This window comes from Strix aluco, chromosome 21 (genome assembly GCF_031877795.1).
Source record: "Strix aluco isolate bStrAlu1 chromosome 21, bStrAlu1.hap1, whole genome shotgun sequence".
Taxonomy (NCBI): domain Eukaryota; kingdom Metazoa; phylum Chordata; class Aves; order Strigiformes; family Strigidae; genus Strix; species Strix aluco.
Window position 1 is genome coordinate 8,937,327 of NC_133951.1, and position 12,517 is coordinate 8,949,843.

The following is a 12,517-nucleotide window of genomic DNA, read 5'->3' on the forward strand; positions in this document are numbered from 1 at the left end:
ATGCTCTGGGGAGGCTACTGGGACTCCAGTAGCACCATCTGGTGAACTGCTCATGGTCATACAGCCCTGTGGCTGCGTAACCCCGCTCCTACGCCGGTCTGCGTTTGGACCCAGCCGCTGCCCCGTTCCCTGGCAGGGCAGCGTGACCCGGAGCCCCTCCGTCCGCGCGCGGTTCCTGCCGGCACACGGCACCGTGTCATCTTTCTCCCGTGCGGTCAGAGGTGCCGTAGCCCAGGGTGGCAGGGACCTGCTGCAAGCGCTGCGCTGTTCCCGCCTGGTTCACACACCCCTGTTATCAGATGTTACCAGACGCAGGGCTCTGCTGAGGCCCGGGTCTGCCAGCTCCTCCCACACGCCCTCCCCTTCCTCTTCCTCCTTCAAGCAGGGCTTTTGCTTTGATAGTCCTCTTCAAACGCAGCTCTGGTCTGTGCCCTCAGCATTCTCCCAGACCGTTTTGCAGATTAAAGGCAGTGGGAAGAGAGTTTCTAAGAACAGGCGCAGCTAGAAGAGCTCCAGTCTGACCCACAGGGCTCACGTTTGTCCTGGAATTAGGTCAGACTCACCCCTGTGGATTTCAATCAGTCTCATCTGCTTACGCCAAGGTGGAATTGTATCGATGAACTCCTCGAGAGCCACCCAGTGAGTTTCGCTGGGGCAGAGACTCCCTGATTCAGCACAAAACAATTACAATTTAATAACCACTGCAGGGAGGATTGAGAAACTGTGGCTGCCTTGCTCAGCACCGCAACATCTGACGGTGCCTTTACCGGGATGGGATTATGATGCAGACTGATACCGCTGCTTCATTTTGGCCTGCGATGTGGATTGGCTGGATGTTGCAAGAAAGTGACAGAAACAAATATTTTAAGTGAAAAACATCACTTCTGGAAGCTTGGCCGAGACGTTGACCACTACTGGCCCCTTGTCAGAGGTAATTTCAAGCTTTTGCATGGATGCGAAGAGGTTGGCAGACCTTGGACTTGCCATTGCATTCTCCGTAACCGCGGACTCCTCGCCTGGCTGTTGCTCCCTGCGGCAGGACAGGGGCTGGCGGCGGGCGAGCTGCGTGGCAATACAGCGGCTGTTGTGTGGTTCTTTCCAACAAAGGCTCCAACTTTCTGTTAAGCCTTTCCAGCGCTTCCTTTGTTTGCAGGAAGGTTGGCACCTTCCCTCGGCTTCGCGCCGGGTCCCTGCCCCTCGCGGGGCGGGCAGAGCCCGGCAGCCGGCGGTTCCCCCCCCGGCTCTCCCGCGCGGGGAGGGGGGCGTGGCGACGCGCTCCGCCCGAGCCAGGCCGCTTTCGGATTGGCTCCGAGCGCTGGGGCTGCTGAATTATTCATGAGCGCTCCGGATGAAAGGGAGGAGAGGCAGCGGCTCGGTGTAATTTGCATACGAGACCCCGCCCCCACAAGGGCGCTTTGCATAGGCGGGGCTCCGCCCCGTGGGGCGGTTCCCGCGCCAGGCCCGGCCCCCGGGGGGCGGTTCGCAGGAGAGGCCCCGCCCCGCCGCACCCCTCCCGGAGGTGCCCTCGGAGGCCGCCGCCGCGCAGGCGAGGGGGGAGCGGGCGCGGAGCGGAGCGAGGCCGGCCCGGCCCGGCCCCAGGCCCCGCAGGTGAGCGCGGCTCGCTGGGGTTCCGCGGGGGGCGCAGGGCTGGGGTGGGCCTGACGGGGGAGGGGGGGGTCCGGCCAGCGCGGCCCCCGCAGGGCTCGCTGCGGCCGGCCGGGGCGGCCCCGACCCTGCCCGCCCCTTCTGGGCTTGGCGGCGCCCGGAGGACTTGCTCCCGGAATCCCTCCGGAGGGGCTCCGGGGGCTGGCCGGTGCCCCCGCCCCCGGGGGCGGGTCCGCTTCGCCGGGGGCTCGGGCCCTCCGCGCTGCCCCGCTCCGCTGAGCCCGGCTGCCGGCACCGGCGCTGCCCACACCTGAAGCCCCCGTGTTCCAGCGCACCCCGGGACACTGGGGGCTCGCCCGTAAAACTTCAACCACTGGTGTTGAGGGGTTCGGTTTGTTCGGGGGGGGGCGGGGGGGTGTTTGAGGTTTTTTTTTTTTTTGGGCTTATCAAGTTGTGTTTGTTTGTCCGGCGCGGGCAGCCGCGGGCATCGCACGGCAGCGTTACATCCTGGGATTTGCTGGCGGAGGTCGCGGCCGTGGCCGCCGGCTCCGTAACTTCCTGGTGTAGCGCTCGGCGGCGGTGGGGCTGGGCCGCCTTGGGGGGCTGCTGGGACCGGCCCCGGGACGGAGGGACCGGCCCGGCGGTGGGAGGTGGCCCTGCCTGCCACCTGGCCTGGGGGGGCTCCATCTGCTGTGCCTGGCTCGAAGCAGGTGTGATTAATAATTGTAACGTCGCCTTTGGAACGCCCTGTTAGCATTTTCTTTCTTTCCTTGAAATCCCTGCCTGTATTAAATAGATCATGTTACTGTTTTGGTCTTTTTTTTTTCCCTCCCCAAAGTTGTTAGAGCTTGATGGGTGAGTGAGCACAGTGAGCAGGTGAAACAAGAAGATGAAACAGGTAGTTTACCTTTGTCTCGGGTTGCCCAGTAGTTGTGGCATGGGAACAAACTGGTTACTGACTTCTCTCCTGGAGGTGAGGCTTAATCTTGGTTTTGGAGAAAGCTCTGTGTGTTTATATTTCGCGTTGTTAATGGTGTGGAGCAGTTGAAGTAGACTTCTGGGTCTGTGTTTCTGTGGTGTAGTGGCACGAAGCTTTACGCTGGTGTGAGGATAGTGACAGATAGGAGGACTGCTTCACTGACATAATAAAAGTTGTCCATTGTAATGTGTTACTTGATGGGGAGTGCTGCTCTTCGTAGTCATCTGAGAGCACTTCAGTCAACTGGAATATCTTGCTTTACCAAGTCCCAGGTGAAGTTGTATGCCCAAAGCAGCTGCCTGGTGATTTTAGCTTTGATTTGGGAAGCTGGTGCTTCTGGCAAGCGGAATGCAAAGCGGTGGTACCTCCCAAGCTTCTCCGTGCATCCTGGCACGTTCCTTCTAAAGACAGCCTGGCCCATGGAGGGGACAAGGATGATCTGTGCAAGTACTGAGCAGTCCCTAATCCTGCTCAGTGCTGCTTGTAGCTACTTGAGGGGCTCCATTTAGTTTAGAGTATTGAAAAGGGAGAAGAGTTCTCAAACATCTTCATGGTGCTGAGACACGTCTTGTATTTGGTTTTGAACAAATTGCATCTGCTGTAACTACTGACTGAAGAAAATTATTGGGGGCGTTCAGCCAGTTGTGACTCCTGTATCTTCTAGTGGCTTTTTGTTACAGTAATGTGATAGTTCCTGGGAATTGCTTATGGAGGAGGTGTGGTTTTTTTCTTGCCTGACATAGAGGCTTGAGAGATGTCAAAGAGTAAGAGTTTTTAAATATACATAATGTAATGCAGTTAGTACATGGCAATAAAAGTATGCGATACAGCTAGTAGCCTGATCTTTCTATAAAATAGTTTATCAAAGGAGGGACTGGTGGTAGCTAAAGTTTGATTTCTGTGCAGAAATTCTATGGCAACTCCAATTCTCATCTAAAAGTTTTGTGTTGCTTTAAGAAGCAAATGCTTTCAGGTTTACTCCACTGTCCCACAATGTTTGATGTAAAAAACTGTTGCAAAGTTACAAGCCACTCTTTCATTTGAATCACGCTTCTTAGTAGAAGCATACAAAGAGTTTTGCATCATGTGCAATAATGTTGTTCAGTGCAAAGACTTTGTTCTGCTGTAGCGTTTTGAAACTTCATGTTGTCATGCTCCCATGACAAGGAGAACACAATAGGAGTCATAATGACACACAAGGTTTGCACAATTAGTAAATTCATTGGAAGGGAGCAGTCCCTGGTAACTCCAAGCATAAAGCTTGTAGTACATGAACTTACCTGATTTGTATGATTTGCTCTCAATTATTTTCCAAGAGTTCTTGGGGAATCTATCTCTGATCTTTTATTTAATATGTTCTGTGTTTTGGGAGGGTGGCCACCTGCACGTGGTGTTGACACAGTCTGTTCAGTTGTTCATTTAACTGTCTGTCTCTCCAGGTTCACAAAAATAAATCCTTTTTACAGGAGGATCTTTTACAGGAGGTTTACTTCTCTGCTAGTGCCTAACTACTGTCTACAAGGTGCATCTGAACACTCTCCTATTCATAAAACTGCGAGTGCCAGGGGCTGGCAGTTGATCAGCAGTTGTGTTGTGTAAGGCAGATCTCCACATGGTCTCATTAAACTATGAGATTAATATTGTTAGAGCATCTTCCCGGTGAAGCCTTATCCTGGGAAGAGTGGGTGGTGTCTTACGCTTCCAAGGTTTCCATGTGCTGCAACTGTTCCTGCCCTTGCTCTGGCTGTTCTGTTTGGCTTGTGCTTTCTTCTTGAGTATTTGTCTTGATGGTGTGTTACAGCTGAGGGTGATTGTAGAGATGAACTTTACAGTGACAGCCCAGTTAAAGAATAGCTAGGGATTGTTTCATCGATTTCAGGCTAAAAGTGTTCTTAAACTTGTGATTTCAGTGAGTCATGTCTGATGGCTCCTGTAATTGATAAACTTGATAAGACTAGTATTTAAATGATGCTTTGATCATTTTTGTTGTTGTGAGATCACTGGGACTAAGAAATAGCTTTTTCCTGTGAAATTGGTCCGGCCTCTCTTCTGTTGCTGCTGACTGGGTTGGTAACAGGAACAAGGCGAACTTCTGGGTGCGGGAGGAAACCCAGTTCAGACAAGGCCATGGCGGTGACTGTTTGTTATAGGAGCACTAACTGCTTGCAGTTCAAACAAAGCTTGTTGATAAGGCCTCTTTTATTTTGGCAGGGTTGATAAAATATTATCAGATGCAAAGGTAGAAGTTCTCCCTTTAAGGACCTGTGAGCAGGAAAGGGTGTTGAGGAAGGAATGAAAAGGAGATCTAAAGCAACGCAAGATTTAAGAGTTCTTGAGATACTTGATGGCATTTTGAAATGAAAGCTGTTGGACCTTATCCCATTGAAAACCTGTTCAAGCTGAGTAAAGGTTGCCTAGGAAGCACACAGATGGTACCTTGCGACTCTCCTACGTGAGCAAAATAAACTCATTATGGGTATATTTTTTGTTGTGGGGTTAACTTGGGACCGTATCCATACTTAATACTGTCTACGTAGTAAAAACTTCTGACCTGGGCTTCCTCATCTTGTAAGGCTGGATTAACTTGTGTGATTGGGATTTACAGCATTGGTTCTCTTATGCTTTTGGCTGGAAATTCCACTATCATGGAAGGACATAAGCTAAAATTGCAACAAATTTCTACAAAGGGTAATTTCCCTCCAGCCCATGCCTAGTTGATGGAGAACATCCGAAATGTCTCAGCAAGCTGTGCAATGGGCATCGAGACACATTGCTGCGTGCAAAAGCAACAAAGACAAAGCAAAACGTGGAGCTCTGGTGGGATTGCTAACACACGGCAGTGAGGAACAATTAACGCTTCTCCTCGGAAGAAGTATTTGGCCTTCTGTTGAATATGTGTCTGTCATGAGATGCAGCATGCGTACTTGCCATAAAATATCAACATCTAAAATGAACAGAACAGAGCAAGGAAACCAGAATGAAATCTGGTTTCGATGTTAACTGCTCCTTAGTCTGTGACTGGAAACAGGATCATCTTGCAATTCATGCCTTCATTGCCTTTCTATATGAATAGCGAAGAGCTTTTATTTTGTGGCTGGATCTAATCAAATGAGGTGAAAAAGGGTACCTCCTCATATTTAGCTAAGCGTTCAGCTAACAGAGCTGATGTGCGGGGCACTCTGAGCTTTGCTGTCAGGTGTCCATGTACTGAATGTGAGCAAAATTGGGATTGACTCAGCCTTGGGCTATTGTTGCCTATAAACAGCTGACCTCAATGCATCTTAGAAGAAGAGAATGTTGCACGTAGTTTCTGGTAAAAGGCTCATCTTTGAAAGCCTAAAGAATTGTTTCCCTGGAAAATAAGAACGTTAGATACATGCAGACCTGGCATGTCTTCAGAGGCTACTGGAGAATTCCTCTCCGGCTACTGGTAGCCACAAATGTTACCATGTGGTTCTAAATGCTGACTGGCAGATAACTACAGAGCACATGGGATTGGAGTTTTATGTAAGACACCGAAGGTGTGTGGGAGAGAAGCTGGTCTGCTAATATGTAAATGTGCATCTGGAAGATAAGATTTATACAGATTGTGGAATCTTTTTGTTTTTCTAGAATTGGAAAAGACACTTCCTTATTGTACTAAAAAGAAAATTCTTCTCATTGACAAGAGCCTTGTAAACTTGTAATAATAATTCTGCTTGGACAACCTGTGCTACAGTGGATGCCATTCTCTTCACAGTTCCTTCTTTGCCTTTGCTCAAAACTGCTTTTCCTCTCATCTCCCCCCGTACTCAGGAATTCTTTGGTCAGGCATGAAACCCTGATACGAGTCAATGAGAGATGACTTTTGTAGCATGCCTTCTCTGTTCGTAATGGACACATCAGTTTGCCAGGATGACGTTTCTTCAAGTGAGTTACTGCTTGATTCTGAACTACTATGCTCCTCAGCCAGTTGAGCAAGTTGTTGTGGGCTGGAGTGTGAATGCTAGATCTCTTGCATAAGCAGGTTAAAACAGCATGCTTCTAGATGCACTTAATATTTCAGGATGAAACGTTCTAGCAGGGTGTTAAATACAAAGTTATGTCTGTCAAATCAAGCCCACTCTTCTTACTTTGCTTGTAACAGTGAGTTTGTCTCTGCTGTCACAGCTGAGGAGGTCTCTTTTCTAAAGTGGGGAGGATAATGAGGAAAATTTCTCTGTGGGTTTGCCTAGTTTAACAGGTCCAGGGTATTGATTGACAGTGGGAAAGGGTGCGTCTTTTTGGCACTTTCCTTTCCTTGTCTAGCTAAGGACAAACTGTGTGTTATACATGGGTGTGATATGCTCTCCTTGCATAGCACAGCAGCTTGTCACTGCTCTATAACTTTTGCTAACTTTGAGTAAATACAGCTTTGTGTAAATAAGTCCCTCTCAGGAATATCTGGTGAAAGAAGACTTACGATCTGATACAATTTTTGAAAGTTCAGTTGAAGTACCTAAATCATTGCAGAAGGATCTACTTTCCAAGTAAACTACACCTTTATTTTTCCTCTTTTTTTTGGGGTCCCCTGCTGTATGTGTTTCCGTGCATATTCTTTACCCCTGCATGTGCTGATGGCACAGTTCACGAACACAGATCTGTAGCTGCCTGCTCAGCACCATTTTTCTCCGTGGTGAGTGGAGATGCTGATGATTCTAGATGGGGACTAAGTGACTCAGGCTCTTGGGCCTGATGTGATCTTCTGGTCCCCTGAACCAGGACTGCATTGCAGTCCTCTTAGTGAGCTCTGGACAGTACTGTGTAGGTGGCTGGAGATTTTGGAGTGTGAGCAGGAAAGGTAAAAGAGGAGTAATGCAACAAAGAGGTACAGGTTCTAGTTCAGGGAGTTTCTAGAGGGACTTCTCAAAATATGGCTATGGAGCATCCTGTTTATAATGCCATTTCGGGTTTTTTGGTCCTTCACAGCTGGTAAGGCCTTGCTAGAAACCATCTGAAACACTACTTAAGCTCCTCGGGAATGACTGGCTGATTTAAGTCATTAGCCAAAGACCATCATTATTGGCAGGAGCATGCAGGTAACCACCTTGTTTGCCAGCTCTGCTAGTCCCATCTATACAGATAGGCTGTGAAAGCTCTCTTCCCTCAGTCACCCTCTAGCCCCACTGTTTGAACAAGGGCCCAAGGCTCCCTGTTCACTTGACAGTCTCTTTGGCTCTCCTAGTCCCCCTCTTTCCCTTGTGACACCAGCCTTCTCCCCCTGCTTCCCACCTTGCTGTACAAGTGTATGTACCTCTTCTGATGATGGGTTACTGTAGAATATCTATACTGATTTTTCATTGCACCTCAGAAGTTCTGGCCCCCACTGTGCATGTGTGTTGTGTACAGAGTAGCAGGTAAATTGCCATAATTTCCTGTCCATCAAATTAAAATGGAATACTGACTTGAGTGTCCGGTAGCTGCTTCATGAACAGCTGAGCTGTCTGTACACTGGAAACTGGAGCCTGTGAAAGACGGCCAGGGCAGGCAGGAGCACTTAGGCCAAGGTAAGTTGTCAGGATACGATTCAAACGTTTGCTCTTGAGTTGGTGAGAGTTTTACTTGCCACTTAGCACCTCTGCAGAGGGGAGATGTGATAACGAATCTCTTGGGCTGAACAGAATATGAGGCTGTAGCCTAGTATCCCCAGTGTGATTGCTGGGATGCAAGTCAGGTCTAATTTGTCCTGCTTGGATCCTCCTGGTGCTGTGAGAGACGAGGCAGTAAGATATATTGAAAGGTTGTGCTTCTAGCTGCACATTGAATTGCAGGTGCAAGATTTTCCTCCCCTACCCCCACCTTGATCAGGGAGTTAGGCTTGATATTTTACAAAAGCAAGTTAATCATTAACACAGCTACCCTGCAGGCAGCACAGCGCCCTTTCTGCGATACCCGTGGAGCGAGCTGAAAATGTGATTCTTTCTCTTTTTAGCTCAATAGCTGAAGGGTTACCTGGGGTGAAAACTGATACTAGTCAATAATGCCTGTGAGCCTGGGAGTTGGCCTTTAGATCAGGTTTGCCTAAATGTTTATGCAGATGCTGCAGTTTCGTTTGCCTGTTCTTTGGATAAGGTCAGCTGAAGTGATCACAAAATGGCCAAGTGTAAAAACTTTTCTAAAATCCTTGTGGCTTATCTGTACTGGTTTGCTCTAGCAGTGTGAAAATGGTATTGTGTAAGTCCTGCACCAGAGATGCTGCTCGGTAGTGGTATCAGGTTTTAGTTACTCGATAGTGATGTCTCATTCTGCTCTGGCTGATTTGTGTTACCTGCTAAACCAAAAAAAATAACCTACTTCTGCTTGCTTCTCTTCTTAGGCTGCTCTCATTTATATGGCTTTGCTTTTTTTTTTTTTTTTAATTAGGATTTTTGGTGCCAAGATACTACAGCAAGGAAGATGAGAAGATTCTTAAGACCCGGACATGATCCAGTGAGAGAGAGGCTTAAACGTGACCTTTTCCAGTTTAACAAGGTACAGTGCTTTCCTCAAACTTCAAGGCATACGTGTGCAAGGCAAATCTATCCTGAGCCACTGCACAGTATAAAGGGAGGGAAAAACTACTGGAGTGTGGGTGGAAAAGTTAAAATTAGGAGGAGTGGTTTGTTCTCTGTTTTTTCAATTCTGCTCTTTTTTTTCCCCCAATGTGCCTGACTAGTTTTCTTTAAGCTCTTGAGCATGTTCTCAGTTTTGGCCTTTGTTTTTAACAGAAAGGATATTGTCACGCTGTTGAGTGGCACTTGCTGAAAGAAGAGATCTTCACAGCAGCTTTTATATACTCTGAGTGTTCTGTAGTTTGTCCTGCTGTGTGCTGTGACTACTTGTAGGTAGTCTTTGCAGTACCGCTATGGAAGTAAACATTTTTCTAAAGATATGCATAAGCCACAGCTTGTGATGGTGCAACTGAAGCCAGAGTTCCTTGTCCATGATTATACTTTGGGTTTATAAGTACGCCTCTGTCTTTAAATGTGAATTTAAAAGTCTGTGGTAGAAATGTGGTAGCACGTAGGCAGCACAATGGCCATTAATAATGAATTTGCTATTTTCTTAGTCTGAATCTGTATCTAGATTTTTTTTCCTTCCCTCTGTGAAGAGGAAACAGCAATGGCTGTGCTATCTATCCAACAGTCTGGGCATTTTTCTTTTGAGCCCTGGCCAGGAACATAGTGCTTTCATCATTGTAAATGGCTGATATTAATTCTTTGCTAGGCTAATGGCTACTTACACCTTCATTGGGTATCAGAAATACATTTGTAGGTTTTGTATTTCCAAGGCTTAAATGGAATTTTGCTGAAATGTACAATGGATAAATGAAGTCAGCCTAGGAAATAACCTCCTTGATTCATTAAAACTCTAGTGTAGATATATACTTAAAGTGGAACTTTGGATATTTGAGGTGAATGATTTAAGATAATTTGGTACTAAACCACACCATTTCCATGCATACCATCGGGGAGACAAAAGGAACTCAAGAGTGCTTCAGGCCTATTTTCAGCTTGCTACCATGAGGAAATGCTAGTGCAGATGCTGTAAAAATGTCAGTAAATGAAGACCAGGATTGATTTGCTTGCATTTAGCTGAATGCAGTGTCAGCTTTAGAAAAGACATCCCAGGGATGGCTCAGAATTGCTTATAAACATATAAAATTGTATATACTTTGGAAAAACCTTTGCTATTTCAGGTATGTCTCTTCCTTGAATATGCCTTTCTCTTATGAGAATGTTTGGCTAAACTTTACCTGCCAGAGACAGACTAATCTGAATGATGCAAAACAGAGTTGAAAGAACTAGCTTTTGCAGCAGAGGGAAACTTCCAAATATATTAGAAGCTGGCATCAGGATTTGTGACTCCATTTGATTCAGTCCTGAAGGTAAATATTGCATCTTGTTTCTAGGGAGGCGACTACTTTGGACACTTCCTAATGGTTTACTCTCATTAAAAACTTGGTAATTAAAGGCCTTGCAAAATGCATTTGCGCTTTTAAGTTACAGTAACTTGTTCTTTTCTAACAAGAATCAGAAAGGGAATGAACATTATACCATTATATATACCAGAATCTTTTACGTTATGCTTTTTTCTTGCATAAAGGCTTTTTTTTTCCCCAAGTCTTGTGTGTCCCATTCCAGTATTTCCAGAGATAATGGATCATTTGAAAGCCTCTACGCTTTGATATAGTAAACATCTTCTCACAGCTAGGTAGACTGAGAAGATCTGGGAAAGTCAGACCTTAATTCTGACCTGTTGAAGGTTGTGGCTTCAAGGAGCCAAGAAACATAGTACTTGCTGTGCCAGGACTGTCCTTGTCTAATGTGCTAGTAAAGCAAGTACATTAGTGCTGGTAAGCAAGTTTTTAAACACTTGTTATTTGAGGTCTTTGAAACACTTCTGGTTAGGAACCTGCTTGGGAAATATTTTGTGGGACTCTAAAGTCACTGATCAGCAAAATTGCATGGTGTATTTGCACCTCTTCGGTGTGTGATGCTGGTAGTGACTAAATGGAAGGTCTGTACCTTAAAGATGCTGGGGATTCCTGCCCTCATTTTATTGTTTACACTGAAGGTGAATATGAGTGCATGATGCCACACAAGTTTAGTGTTAATATAGTTCAGTGTGTTTGGCCATGGTGACCTGGTAATGGACTTAAATTAAAAAAGTCTTTTTAATCAGTGGTGGTGGATTTTTTTTTTGTTTTACTCCCTCAAGTACAAATAGGCTGCGATCTTTTTACTGTTTTCCCCGCTTGCATTTCTGTTCCAGGTAAGAGGTGGTCCAGATGGTTTTAAAGGACTGATTTGGCCACTGGACTAGCTTTTCAAACTGTCCCCAAACTTGTGTTTGTTTCAAAACACACTTTCCCAAATTCTGCTAGTCACTTAGCTTTGTGTATCTGTTTCTCTGTATGAGTAAGAACTTCCCATACTTGTGTGTACCTGTTGCAAGAATCTGTTTTTAGCTCAGTGGATAGAATGAAGGATAAGGTATGTGGACTTGGCAGTCTACTTCTTTAAGTTTATCCTGCTTTTGGAAGTAGTATTTGGATGCCTTTGGCTCAGTCCAAGCCCTGCAGAAGAAACATGTTCAGGCTGGCATTGTCAGACTAGATGATGGGTAACATACAGGTGAACCAGCCTGTCTTACAGCTGAATGTTACCAAACTGGGAACATTGCATTTAATTTATGGCTTTGTGTTTCTTCCCCTCTTTTCAGTCTTCCTAACCCTTTGCTAATGGGTGCGATGGATAACTTACCTTAAATCTGAATTAGTGTCTATGCAAAGTAGATTTAACACATACAGGCTTCATTGTTTCTTCAAAAGACATATTAACAAAGGTACAGGGTTTGTATTGCCTGTGGTTGGGTTTGTCTCTGCTTTGTCATAAAACAATCTGAGAGGAGAAGCGGAGAGAAATGAAAGAAGGAAGACAGCACTGAAGTTCGTCTGCACAGCTTTAGTGTGGGCTGGGAACAACTGTTAAGTTTGGCCACACTTTTCCTGCAGTAAATATGACTGACATGTAGCGTTCCTGTTAGCTAATGCTGCTGACATCAGGCTTACTTTTACTGAGTCTGACAAATCTGTGGTCTGAGGAAAATGAAAACAAAAGCTCTTACCTTTCCTCAAAGAAACAAAGGCCCTTTTGAGAAGGAGGGCACATTGTGAGCACTCTAGTTTCTTATTTCAGCTCTGCTGAAAAGGCCCCATTGTAACCTCTACTGCCTTCTGCCCCCCTCGCTCCCCCTTGCTGGGTTTACCTGCTGAGCAGGTGAAAGGATTGGCTGATGAAAGCTGCCCGAGAGGAGAGGAAAGACAACTGAAAAACTGACTTGATGCGATTTAACAACTGGGTGTAAATAAGTACAAGAAAAAGATCTGGGTAACCAGTGCAGTGAACGTGAATGCCTGGCCCTGGTGGTGTC

At 46.4% G+C, this 12,517-nt stretch overlaps 1 protein-coding gene across 4 annotated transcripts in view; it reads left to right on the top strand.

The window, feature by feature from the left end:
- Positions 1 to 36: 36 nt before the first annotated feature.
- Positions 37 to 12,517, top strand: part of LLGL2 (LLGL scribble cell polarity complex component 2) — a 35,182-nt gene continuing 22,701 nt past the window's right edge. The window contains exons 1-2 of one of the 4 annotated variants that reach the window (XM_074846907.1): positions 37 to 931; positions 8,966 to 9,073. In XM_074846907.1, coding sequence (XP_074703008.1) covers positions 8,999 to 9,073 — 75 coding nt within the window. In that variant the 5' untranslated portion in view covers positions 37 to 931; positions 8,966 to 8,998. Of the gene's footprint in view, positions 932 to 1,539; positions 1,609 to 6,475; positions 6,494 to 8,965; positions 9,074 to 12,517 lie in introns of those variants that run through there. The other 3 variants (XM_074846905.1, XM_074846908.1, XM_074846904.1) reach the window with 3 other exon arrangements.